This window comes from Mytilus trossulus, chromosome 2, assembly GCF_036588685.1.
Source record: "Mytilus trossulus isolate FHL-02 chromosome 2, PNRI_Mtr1.1.1.hap1, whole genome shotgun sequence".
In the NCBI taxonomy this organism is placed as follows: Eukaryota; Metazoa; Mollusca; class Bivalvia; order Mytilida; family Mytilidae; genus Mytilus; species Mytilus trossulus.
The window spans coordinates 7076340-7090656 of record NC_086374.1 but is presented as its reverse complement, the minus strand read 5'-3'; the positions used below and the strand labels follow the sequence as shown (position 1 = coordinate 7090656).

General features: G+C 30.8%; 1 protein-coding gene across 1 annotated transcript; it reads right to left on the bottom strand.

The window, feature by feature from the left end:
• Positions 1-1252: 1252 nt before the first annotated feature.
• Positions 1253-13210, bottom strand: LOC134706394 (protein disulfide-isomerase A4-like). Its single transcript, XM_063565299.1, has 11 exons — positions 13056-13210; positions 12161-12275; positions 9494-9616; positions 8724-8806; positions 7779-7917; positions 7188-7390; positions 6546-6701; positions 5827-5975; positions 5103-5259; positions 4208-4444; positions 1253-3948 (listed from the first exon to the last, which is right to left on the bottom strand). Exons 1-11 carry the CDS (start codon positions 13135-13137, stop codon positions 3539-3541), a joined length of 1854 nt encoding a protein of 617 aa, XP_063421369.1. The 5' UTR covers positions 13138-13210; the 3' UTR covers positions 1253-3538.
• Positions 13211-14317: the final 1107 nt, after the last annotated feature.

The window sequence follows — 14317 nt, the reverse complement described above, 5'->3', positions numbered from 1 at the left end:
AAATAAAAGAATACTATAACACGTTATGAAGATGATAAACAACATCAGTACCAGAATCTATACTTCAAGACCATTGTGTATTATTTGTTAAGTTGATACGGATACTTATCAACAAAGTCTTGCTACCTCCCGATGAACTTTTTTTTAGAAAAAGAACGAGACGTTCTTTGGCATACCCCTGATGCATCAGCTTTCTACTCTACACAATTGACACAATTTTCATGTTTTTTTTCCAATCCCTTATAGACCTGTTATAATGGTAATATTAGTTTCAATGTTTGACCCAAGTTCATCTCAGACTTGATGAAACATTTCTTAGCCTATTGTTGACTTGTCCTGATACTACTAGTATCTGGCTTATTTTCGGTTTTCGGTATAAAACAAAAACGTTTTGTTGTTTTTACTCCGTGGTTTCATCTTTGTCCAGTTGCTTATTTTGTAGTTTACACCATACTGACTATAAATCTTCGATATATTTACAGCAACAGATATTACTAGTAGATGTAAGGACAGAACCTGATCATAGCAGTCAGTTAATGGTTTCAAGCTGGCTTTATGCAACTACTAGAATTTTTGATCCATAAAGTTTTGCATTTGTTATCTAGTTAAGTACTGATTTAATAGTATGTTCTTTTATGTACCTTTAATGAGTACACAGATCTAGAACAGTTTATTCAGATAGGTTGTCTTGGTTTGAATGTCATTGAAACAATTACCACTGGAGGTTATTCAAACAAAATTCAATCAGTCAGTCAGTTGTGTAGACAAAACATGTGTGTTTCTTGAATATAATGAACTTAAGATAAAAGCAGTATCTTTTGTGTGCTTATTTTAAATGTTAAAATGTAGTGACAAGTGTTCCAAATATGAGCCTTTATAATCGTTAAACACAACTTGAGTTTAATATGGAATGACATAACAGTATTTTCTATCATGATTTCCTTCATAGAGGGTTGCTGCTCAAAAAAGTTGAAATTATTCCTTCATATTTTTTTCTGGATGGCATTATGAGTTGGTTGAATGTTATGGAATATCCATTTTACAGATGATGGGTGACATGTTCCTCAAGTCTTAACAACAACCCAGTCCCCTTTTCACGAAAGTAAACTACAGAATTATGACTTATTACCAGGTTTGTACTAACATGAGCAGAGTTGACTGGCTTTTTGTATATTTGTAAGAGTTTTGATCATCTACAGTCAGGATGTTGATATACTTTCTCATTAATTGTGCATAAGATATAACAAACAAATTTTAATGTGAAAAAATATATATTTAAACACTACCATACACCAATCAAAGTTTCTCATATATACTACTCATTATAATCATATAAATTTCATAAATGTTTATAACATGTATGCATCAAACAACCTATAGAAAAACACTATGTGAAATGTAAAATGTAAACATTAATGGATTCCCATGGTCACAAAAAGTACTTCCATTAAGGCGTAGGCTTCAATATATAGAAATGTAAAAGTATCAAAACATTATTTGGTATAAAGACGTCCTCATCATAATTAATTATCAATAGTTCAGAGGTTATACTGATCATCTGGTTTTTAAATCTGAACTCTGGTTTTCATAAACTGTGCAAACTTAAATTAAATATTTAACCCTCCCATTTTTCTCATGACACCTCTTTGGAATGCAAAGGAACCATAAATTCTGTTATCAGAGAATTCCACAATCAGAAATATCAATTTGAATAATATATTTGAAAAATAAAGTAATATTCTTGGACATGTAATAAAATATTTAATTATCAATGCAATATTCATTTCAGTAGATTATCAATTAACTTAAATTATTTCAAATCACTAAGATTAAAAATAAAATTTTGAAAGAAATGTGAGCCATTTCAAATTAAATGAGCACCTAAAACCAAAACAAAACAAGTAATAACAAAGTCAAAAACAACACAAAACATACATCAATGTAGACGGTTCAAAGAAAGGATACATCTAACAACAATATTCAGTGTGTTCATACTTATCATGTTCATGAAAATGGTATGACGATACTATAATGTTAAAAAAATAATCCATGGCACTTGCATCAATAAGTCATAACAATAGATTGAATGTACTTCTCTGAAGAATTAAATTTCTTCCTGTACTCAACTGCAGCCAACATTGACCAGTAAGAAATAAAATTAGAACAACAACCTGTACTACAGATAAAGCTGCATGAAAAACTATAACAAATGGAGCATAAAAAAAATGCTGTAGATTAAGTAAACGACATCTATTTCAAAAATAAACATCAAGGTAGGTTAACATATCAGCAGGTTGCAAATGTTTATTTTACATGTGCCTCCACTCTTTACAATGTAATAATACAAAATAAATATCTGAGGATATATATTAGAGTAAAACATCCTATAGGCTTCTAAATACAGAATAAATTTTGCTTCTGCTGACAAGATTGCATCAACTGGCCTAGAGTAGTATGTGACAACTTTTATTTTTTTAAATTTAGAAAAATTCATGACTAGTTTTAACCTATATTGCCTAAAATGTATTTACTGTTTCTTAAGGTAGAACAATACAAAGATTTTTTTACTTCCAATCACTAACCTTTGAAATGCTGTAACTTTCTTATGAATGCATAGAAAATAATAAAATAGGTATATATTGATAGATAAAAGATTGATCTTTTAAATGAATGCAATACTTTTATTATGTAATCATTATGTAATCAATTATTATGTAATTAGTGGCAAAATCTGGGCAAGTTCACTTGAATGAATTTAGCTCTATCATCTCTTTAACTATACAGAAAATTTTAACGAAATCTTAATCAACACATCATGGGCTTCAAAAGGATGTCTCAGATTGTCTCTATGGTATTCCATTCTCTCATAAATCTTTAATTAGTGTAAACATCCTAACCACATAAAAGAAGATAATGTTTAATTAGGTGTAAAATTTGTTCTATACATTCTATCTGAAATCTGAGACACCCTTTTTTACATAATGGCCATAGGAACAACATATAATAAAATCAATCCTCTAGGGATATCTATGCAGAAGCTAAATTCATTTGAAAGTGAAAATTTGGTGAAAAATATTTTGGACACAATTAACATTATTATTGGTTACATAATTGTTGCATAATACTAACATTGCATTAATTGGAAAGAGTAATCTGTTAGCTATCCAAAACTACCACTTTTATAAATTTTCAAGCATTATTAAGAAAGTTGCAGCATTTTAAAACTTGGGAGTTGGAGTTATAAAATCTTTGTATTGTGCTACCTTAAGGAGGTAGACCTCGGTAAAGGGAAATAACTCTTAAAATCATCAGTACGTTTGTGTTAACCATTTTCATAAATATATTCTAAGCTTCTAGGTTACATAGATTATTTCTAATCTGTTTCAGGTAAATGCTTAAGGTCTACCCCCTTAAATACTTGTAGGTCATTCAATTGTAAAAATTAAGCTGACTTAATCCTGAAAAGTTCTATCATATGTCAAGGCACATCTATAAAATATTTTAACCTGACATATTAAGTAAAATTTCACAGCTATGACTATAATTCATCCTTGGACTTAAAGGAAACTGCAGAATGTTCCTTCAAAAACTTTTCAAATCCTTCAACTGTTCTGTCCCCTTCAAATTTCATGGGTTCAGATTTTTTATTTGCTGGTGCAAAGTAAATAGTAGGGAATCCCTCTGCTGTAAATGGGTCAGGAGAATCATTTGCTGTAGCATCCATCTTGGCAATCACTAAGTTTTTCTCATTCTTCAACTTTTTAGCCAAGTTGTTATATATTGGTTCAATTTGTTTACAATGTCCACACCATGGTGCGTAAAACTCAATCAAAACATCTTTAGTTTTGTCCAGAACCACAGACTCAAAGTTTTTACCTACAACCACTTTAACATGTCCTGATTGTCTCTTTGGAATAGCCTGAGATTTGATGTATGGCTTCAATTTTCCTGAAACAACAAGATTTGTTTTTCACTTAAACAAGTTTTCCTCAATTAAAGGGAAAGAATCTTAAAAACAAATATTTTTTGAAGCAATTTCAAAATTCAATGAGTTATATTTAAACATGAAATTTTTTTTTTATAAAAACGTATTTTTGGATAGTCATTTTTTTTCTTTCTATTTGACATATGTTTGAAAATAAATACTTCTCAGAACAATTAACTTTAATCCTGTTAAGCGTTGTGCATATAATGATAAAGTACAAACCTTTCATAAACTTTTGTAAGAATTCTTGTATTTCCTCACTGTCAAACTCCTCCATAGGTTCCATGGGGTAACGTTTACCGTCCATTGAATGACAACCAATGTTGATCTCCTCAGGGGAATCCCCTAAACCAAACTCTTCCAACATGTTCTTAAAGTTCTCTTCATCAGCGATAGCAAATGTGATGTTATCAAAATCTTTAGCAATCTTGGCAATCTTTGTTCTCCACAAATTTGTTCCTAAAAAAAATAAACAAATCTTGTATTATTGAAATAAAGTTTATTTCAGTATCAGTACATTCAGATTTTTAAAAATATCAATTAATATAGGAATTAAGGCATTCTGTCATTTTTATTCTTGATCTGATTATAGATGAATATTTCATAATTCAAGTTTTGCAGAATTTAACAATTACCTGTATGTGACTATTCTGTGGATAAGTCAGATAAGAATTCAAACTATCAAGACTATTGTTGCATTTGATAAGCAGTAGATAAAGAGTTCAACTATTATTTGTCTTCTGTGGGGTCACTTATTATCATTGGCATCAATTTTCATTAGACGAGAAACATTGCTATTTCAAGAATGCCCTATAGCACAATATTGTTAAGATTTGCTATTTCAAGAATGCCCTATACCACAGTATTGTTAAGATTTGCTATTTCAAGAATGCCCTATAGCACAATATTGTTAAGATTTTGCTGTACATATCATTAAGGCTTGAGAAATATAGCCATTCAATAAATAAACTATGGCTGTTTCGATATTTTATCAAAAAATTGAAATTCAAGATCATGTTTTCCCAAAAGTGAACCTTATCTTCTGTGACTTCAGTCTTATTTGATAAACAGTCAGATAATAGTTTAACTTTAGTAGGACTCCATGTTATAATCTTACCATCTCTGTGATCAAAGGACCAATCTACAGTATAAAACACTAAACATAGAGGTCTTTGTTCTCTGTAACGAGGCTCCGTGTCATGGTCATATTCACCAACCAATGGGAAGGCATTCTTCTCAATAAATGTCTTCAATTCTTCTTCAGTGAAATCTTCCTATTAATAAAACATTTTAATGTAATTTGAAATGAACTCTTCCTTTTATTAAGCTCATTTATTTTTAGTTGATACTCTATTGTTTATCCTTTGATTTATGATGTTTATGCAAATGATTCCCTCATTTTTAAAACCACATATATTTGAAATAATTCTTTCTACTCCAATATCTTTGTTTTAAATTTTATTTAGTATATTTACTTATGGAAAAATACACACTAAATTCATTGTTAAGTAACAAAAAAAGTTATAACAAAAGTAGAAATTAGAAGCAGTAGGCAATATAAATATCCTATTTTAACTTATTCCAAACAATCAAAAATAAAATTTGTTCATACCATTTATTAACTCCACTAATAATTGTACTAAGTCATCCTTCCCCTTATCAACATGCAACATTATTTCAAACTTATTTTTTCTTAAATTCAAAAGAATTTATAAATAACTTTTTTGTTTATTATAAACATAAGCTATTATATTATAAACATTCATCATTTAATATTTCAAAATCAATAAATGAACATTAAACTTTCACATAATTAATATGGATTACAAATAAATACTTACTTTATCTAAAACATGTCGTTTAGGTTCATATTTTGTCTGGAATCTTTCAGCCACAAAGATGACAATTGATGGTTTGTTTATACCATAATGTTTCCATATGTCCTTGTTAAAGGTATGTGCAAATCTGAAAAGTTCTCTTGCTTGGTTTGCTAGAGGGGAGAAATAATCAAATGTAAAGATAAATCACACGTACACAGGTTTACGTCTCAGTTTGTATAAATATATGGAAACAGTATGAGCACATAATTTTTTTTTTATAAAACTGTCTAGTTGATTGCAGTTTTTAAAGTTCTAGCAAAAACTATCTTATCCACATAGAAGTGCCATGAAATTTTAAAATGGTTCCATTGAAGAACTTTTAGCAAAATACACTTTAACATAAATGTTAAAGAAAAATATAAAAGATATTGTTTCACAACCACAGAAAGATGCCAATTCAAGTTGCTCTCTTGGCCCAATGTTTTTGTAAAACCACCCCTAATAAAAAGGTCTCTCAAAGAAAGATAATTTGTTGTGTAGAAAATTATTTTTATGGCACAGGAATGCAACAAGAACTTTTCAGTCTTGTTATTTGGTAAAAAAAAATGTTCAATACAAAACAAAGAATAAAGATTTAAAACCCCATAATACTTTTCTGTATACAAAATATTATCCAAAAAAAATGTTGCAAGCTTTTGAAACTTTTTGTGGAATGCTGTAGATTTGAAAAAGATACTTACCCACATCCACTAGAATGTCGACTCTCTTGTCTTCTACACTTTCAAAAAATCCAATCACTGTTAATTTATCCTTTTTCATATAATCCTGTACTTGTTTCAATCTTAGGAATACCCTTGATGCCTCTTCTGTTTGTTTAATCATGTAATTAACTATTCCTGAAAAAATCAAAAGAACAAATATAATACAATCGGGTAAAATGCATTATACAATTGTTCGTATACTGTGGATTCATTAATTTTCTTTGGATACCAATTTTCGTGGATTTCCTGGGGACAGGGGAATCACAAACTTAAATGATCAACGAATTATATAATTTCTAAGGGAATGTATGCAGACTTTGGAAAAACCACGAAATCTTATATCCACGAATATGCAAGATTTTCACAATCCACGAAAATTGGTACCCACGAAAATAAATGAATCCACAGTAAACAGAACACCAATGTGATTATTTGCTTATTTTGGTCTAAGGAATAAAAAGAAATGTTCAGGTTAAAACAAAGAAACAATTTTCCTATCTCATAAGTCAGGGATATTTAAGATTTCATGAATCTTTTTAGGAATTTTATTAAATTTCGCTATTCTAGTTTGAAAACTACCGTATGGACAGGTGTCAAACATTCCATTTCTAAGGTACAAACCTTCATCCCTTGGTCCTTTGTACTCAGAATCACGACCTTTACGGAATATTTTCAATGTAGGATACCCTGAAACGCCATATCTGCTGGCAAGTTCACTATCAACAGTAGCATCAACCTTTACTAAAGGTATAGGTGGGTCGTGGTTCTTCAGTATTTGAGCTGCTTTTTCATATTTTGGAGCAAGAGTTTTACAATGTCCACACCTACAAAATTACTGTCCTAGTTAATTGGATATTTGTCCTATCAATAATCAATGTGTTTCGTACAACTTCTCTTGGTTCTCAAAAATGTTTCCTAAACTAACAATTTTCTATTTCTATTTCTATGCTATATCCATCCTCAAATTGGGGGTTTATTGAAAAAAAAACTTTCAGTGATCAAGGAATAAGGTAAACAAGTTGAGAAAAAGTTTAATGCAAGGATACTGCATACACTGTGAATGATGTAATTAATTAATGAAAATATGCTTTTTTGTAGGTAGAATTCCTTTATTGCCAAATAAATTGTGTCAATTTTTTTCTTGTCTGATAACAGTTTGTGATTTTCAATATTTGATTATAATTGAATATTATATATATAAAAAGAACATACCATGGGGCATAAAACTCTACCAGAGCAATATCTTGGTTATTAATAAATTCATCAAAATTATCTGTCTTGAGTTGTACAACAGCTGCAGGTGGAGGTTTCCAGTCTGGGGAGGCCCTCTCCTTCATGAAAGCAATGATTCCTGAAATTACATATCAATGAGAATTCTAAAACTATTTCTTCTACCTCATCATTTATAATTATGAACAAATAAACTCATCATAGATACCTGGACTAAATTTTGTATATACACCAGACACACTTTTCGTCTACAAAAGACTCATCAGTGACGCTCGAATCAAAAAAAGTTAAAAAGGTCAAATAAAGTACGTAGTTGAATAGCATTGAGGACTAAAATTCCTAAAAGTTTTGCCAAATACAGATATGTTAATCTATGCCTGAGGTATAAAAGCCTAGGTATTTAAAAAATTCAAAAGTTTGTGAACAGTAAATTTATAAATATAACCATATCAATGATAATTCAACAATGCATTGTAAAAATATCCATATCCACAGATAAAAGAGTACTTTTTTTAAATCCACTTGTTTTATGATAGTCATATGATGTGAGTGAGGGTCAAAAATGCCACATAAATAAATGCAATAGAGATACAGTGTTTTATATATATTTCTATTATAAAATATGTTTTGAAGTCAAAACAGAGATAGATAAAAAGACTGCATTAACAGTAACATGAGTAATAACAATGGCCAGAAAAAATAATTATGCAGTATTGAAAGATATTTAATTATATATGATTGATATATATATATATATATATCTTTATTAGATGTTAGATGTTAGTTGTTTGACATCCATTGACACCTGAGTCAGTTTGGTTACATTTTTTTTAAACTCTGAAAGATTATCTGAGTAGTACAATGTAGATATTCTCAATTTGACAACACTAATGTAAAAAAAAGTTACTATATTGAACATATAGCTACCTTCACTTTCTCTTGGTCCTTCATAATCATAGGGTTCACCATTCTTAAAAAACTTCAATGTTGGATAACCACTTACTTCAAATCTGTAAAAATAACATTTTTAATAAGGCTTTCTATAAATAGAATGTAGAAATGGAATGTGATTAGATATGAGTGTTGATCCATAAACTGCTTTATCTGTAATTATACTCAACAGTGTCATTCTTGCAATGCTGCATACTAAGAAAGTATATATATATATATATATAAATAGATCTAAAGAAAACAAGTTAATTAGTCTGCAGGACTTGAATAACTTCATGAGAAGTAAAAATAAATCATTAATACCATATTCTATGAATTGATGGAAAATAGTGTTTTCACAAGTATTAGAATAATCACTTAGAGTTCACAATAACTCTTATGTCTTCACTTCTTTTTTAATACAAAATGAATTGCATGTACACAATTGAAATGCACTATATGAAGTAAAATATATCAGCCATTTTTATACAGGTCTGATCTTAGGTTTCTATAAATATTTAACCCCTCAACATTTAGGTATAAACACAAGTAACCATTAAAATGAACCAAATATTTCTTAGTGTTACCATTGTTATTAAAGTAAAATGTTTTTTTCAGTTAAACATCTTGGCTATAACATCAAAGTATTTTGACTGAGAAAAGGATTTATCCACAAAAATAAATCAAATCAGTCCAGTGTTAATGAAGATAAAAGTGTAACATAAATTATAGTTATAATCTTGAATTAATTAGACAATACCATTTACCTTTGACCCAACTCCTTGTGTTCAGTAGCATCTACTTTACCCAATGCTACAGGTGGATCACTTTCCTTTAAAGCCTTGGCAGCTTTGGCATACTCTGGAGCCAAAGATTTACAATGTCCACACCTGTAATATGTTAAAACATTCAAAAATTTTCATCCGGCAAATACAATAACATACACATTTCAGTATTTCAATACTCAACTTTCTCATATATATATTTTCAAAAGTTTGTTCTAAATATATTTGATACTGATAAAAATAATTATGAGACTATTATTTAATTTCAAACGAGAATGATAATTGTTTAGAAAATAATCAGTTACGGATATCAATATTTCCAGTTACGCATATCAACGTCAATAAATTTTTATCAGTTACCCTTATCGTTGTGTTTTTTTGGATTGCTGATTTCTTTCTTAGGCGGCTTAACTATGACAAAACACGTCAATATTCCCGTTTCAAATTTAGTAATACATTAAAAAAGACAGGAAATACCGAAGAATGATGCATATTTATTGCAAAATCGACAAAAGAAATATTTACCTGAAACATCGTCTGCCATCTTGGGATATACGTAACTGCAGTTACGGATATCAGTTTTACCCCAGTGAACATGATAAATATTAAAAAGTAAATGAGTTGCAACTTGTGACAAAAAACTCTAAATCTTAGTAACAATGGTTCCGTCTTATTTTGAAAAAATATACTACTAAGGATTGATTATTTTCATTGGTAATTTATTTGCATTGAGAATACTTTGCTGGCTTTGATCAGGATACTAACTAGAGGCTCTTAAGAGCCTGTGTCGCTCACCTTGGTTTATGTGAATATAAAACAAAGGAAGCAGATGGATTCATGACAAAATTGTGTTTTGGTGATGGTGATGTGTTTGTAAATCTTACTGTAATAAACTGTCTTGCTGCTTACAATTATCTCTATCTATAATGAACTTGGCCCAGTAGTTTCAGTGGAAAATGTTAATAAAAATTTACCAATTTTATGAAAAGTGTTAAAAATTGACTATAAAGGACAATTACTCCTTAGGGGGTCAATTGACCATTTTGGTTATGTTGACTTATTTGTCAATCCTACTTTGCTGAACATTATTGATGTTTACAGTTTATCTCTATCTATAATAATATTCAAGATAATAACAAAAAACAGCAAAATTTCCTTAAAATTACCAATTCAGGAGCAGCAACCCAACAAAGGGTTGTCCGATTCGTCTGAAAATATCAGGGCAGATAGATCTTGACCTGATTAACAATTAAACCCCTGTCAGATTTGCTCTAAATGTTTTGGTTTTTGAGTTATAAGCCAAAAACTGCATTTTACCCCTATGTTCTATTTTTAGCCATGGCGGCCATCTTGGTTGGTTGACCGATTCACGCCACACATTTTTTAAACTAGATACCCTAATAATGATTGTGGCCAAGTTTGGATTAATTTGGCCCAAAAGTTTCAGAGGAGAAGATTTTTGTAAAAGATAACTTAGATTTACGAAAAATGGTAAAAAATTGACTATAAAGGGCAATAACTCCTAAAGGGGTCAAATGACCATTTCGGTCATGTTGACTTATTTGTTATTCTTACTTTGATGAACATTATTGCTGTTTACAGTTTATCTCTATCTATAATAATATTCAAGATAATAACCAAAAACAGCAAAATTTCCTTAAAATTACCAATTCAGGGGCAGCAACCCAACAAAGGGTTGTCTGATTCGTCTGAAAATTTCAGGGCAGATAGATCTTGACCTGATAAACAACTAAACCCCATGTCAGATTTGCTCTAAATGCTTTGGTTTTTGAGTTATAAGCCAAAAACTGCATTTTACCCCTATGTTCTATTTTTAGCCGTGGCGGCCATCTTGGTTTGTTGACCGGGTCACGCCACACATTTTTTAAACTAGATACTCCAATTATGATTGTGGCCAAGTTTGGTTTAATTTGGCCCAGTAGTTTCAGAGGAGAAGATTTTTCTAAAAGCTAACGACGACGGACGACGACGGACGACGACGACGGACGCCGGACGCCAAGTGATGGGAAAAGCTCACTTGGCCCTTCGGGCCAGGTGAGCTAAAAAATGTGAGCTTAAATCATTTGCTCTATTAGAAGTAACAAAAGGTTTAAAGATAAAGGAAGATGTGGTGCGAGTGCCAATGAGACAACTCTCCATCCAAATAACAATTTATAAAAGTAAACCATTATAGGTCAATGTATGGCCTTCAACGAGGAGCCTTGGTTCACACCAAACAACAAGCTATAAACATAATAAAGGGCCCCAAAATTACCAGTTTAAACCATTCAAACAGGAAAACCAACAGTCTAATCTATATCTATAAAAAAAAATGTCAGGTTTTAATTGTGTGGTACATTTGTATACCCCTACCGATGAAATAAATTTAAAAAAATGGTATTCAAGAATATTAATCAGTCCACACTGACAGCATATTATTTAACTTTGCTAAAGTAAACGTACTGTATTAAAGTCGTTTTAACTGGCAAGGCAATTCTTACAATTAAGTGGCATTTAATTTATTATCATGATTATACGCCTGCCTGTTATAAATGTATTTTAGGGAGAAAACTATGATCACTTATAAGGCCATTTGAAAGTCTTATTTTATGTAAATTACCTATGCTTTAAATAACTATTTCAACTTACCAAGGAGCATAAAACTCCACCAATATTATACCATTTGAACTTATAGTGGTATCAAAGTTGTCATTGGTAAGAACTAAAACATCGTCTTCTTCTTGGACAGTAGTATCTATTTCATCTTCAATTTAAAAGTATTGATATAATTTATATGTACAATATATAAAAAACTTTATTTTATCAGTCTCAAATGTGAAATGAAGTTAAAAGTATGAAGGAGTAAAGAAGAACTTTCTTCCACTCTAAATATTTTTAGAGAACAGTTGACACCTACTGTTCTGTACAATATAGAACAGTTAACCTAGTATAGTTATGTAAATAGTTTTAACCACATTGCTATATCAGCATAATAAAAATCTACCTACCGGGATACACCTTATCGCTATTCCCGGCTGACCCTGCCGCTTGAACTTTTGACGTCAACAACAATCACTTTTCAATTGTGGCGTCAGATATTTTGTTTTATGACGTCAACATTTTACGGGAACCTGTGTGAAATCCAGCAATGGCGGATAAATAGCGATAAGGTGTATTATTGCGGAGATCATAAAGTTGAAAACTTCATTTGTCACTTCATAATTTACTTTGTATTAAATTACAAGTTTATGATTTAACTATGAACTATGAGCATAAAATCATGACGGTGCCAAATACGTATACTTTGGTCGTTAGCTTAAATATAATGAAACCATGGCATGACATTACATGACATAGTTGTGGATCCGTAGCTCAAAGCCTCGGTTCATATTGCGGATCTTAAAATGATCAAAAGTTCCAAATAGCTACGGTTCCGCAGTTCTAAAGACGTCACAGACAGTGAGACACAGTTAAAAAAATTATTTATAAAATGTCGAATTTCACTTGTCATTGACTAAAATTATGTTAAATAAAACAAAAATACCTTCATCATTTGCAACCTCTTCGTTGCAAATTGTGCATTTCAAAATTGCCACGGAAATTGCCAAAAATACTAGCAGTTTCATCTTTTTGCAGACCACTATTTTGGTGTGCCTAACAACTTCGCCGGTGCGTTAACAGGAACAGGTGACGCAAAAAATAGTGCAGTAAAATGTCGAAGCTGTACATTTTAAAAATCACTAAAACAGGAAATCATCTATAATTTAAATTTATTTCAGTTTTATATTATGATATTATAGTCTTTAAGATACAAAATTGCGATTAAATGAACTTTGGATTTGCGCTCACGAATATATTAGTGTATTCCGGATTAGCCAATCGACTCATGCCAAGTTCGAAAACGTGGTAACAAAACAACATTTAGCTTTATAAAAAAACATGTCTGATTTTTTGCAATTTTTATGGCATCTTTTGGTTCTTGGTTAGGACCCCCTTTTACAAATGACTGGATTCGCCCCTATCTGCATTAGGCGCGATGATGGCATGATTGATATCTAGACTATTTTTGCCGATTTCAAGTTTCTTTATTATTATGAGGCTGACTTTATACAGGATCTTCTTAAGAAGAAAGATAAGTAGTTTTTCACCTCATAAACTTACAAAACCTTTGAATAGACTTATTAAGAAGGGATATAATTACGATACTGTTGTCAAGTCATTAAAGATTGCATATTTTGGCGTTAATATTGAGTCACTGATAAGGTCTTTGCGTCGGAACTAAACACATTTATTCTAAAAACAGTTGTTGGCATGACACGGGTTATGTTCTTCTCATATATGTTATGATGGTATGATACTAAACCCCTTACGGGAAGGATTGTGCCTGATGTTCATATGATGAAATCATAATCTTTCAGTCAGTTTAATTGAAGTCTGGAGCTGGCATGTCAGTTAACTGCTAGTAGTCTGTTGTTATTTATGTATTATTGTCATTTTGTTTATTTTCTTTGGTTACATCTTCTGACATCAGACTCGGACTTCTCTTGAACTGAATTTTAATGTACGTATTGTTATGCTTTTACTTTTCTACACTGGTTAGAGGTATAGGGGGAGGGTTGAGATCTCACAAACATGTTTAACCCCGCCGCATTTTTGCGCCTGTCCCAAGTCAGGAGCCTCTGGCCTTTGTTAGTCTTGTATTATTTAAATTTTAGTTTCTTGTGTACAATTTGGAAATTAGTATGGCGTTCATTATCACTGAACTAGTATATATTTGTTTAGGGGCCAGCTGAAGGACGCCTCCGG

Coding starts and splice junctions, on each gene's coding strand:
- LOC134706394 (XM_063565299.1), bottom strand. CDS start 13,137: ATGAAACTGCTAGTATTTTTGGCAATTTCCGTGGCAATTTTGAAATGC. Junction 12,276..13,055: donor AGAGGTTGCAAATGATGAAG/GTATTTTTGTTT, acceptor TTTAAATTGAAG/ATGAAATAGATACTACTGTC. Junction 7,391..7,778: donor GTAGAGTTTTATGCCCCATG/GTATGTTCTTTT, acceptor GTAATTTTGTAG/GTGTGGACATTGTAAAACTC.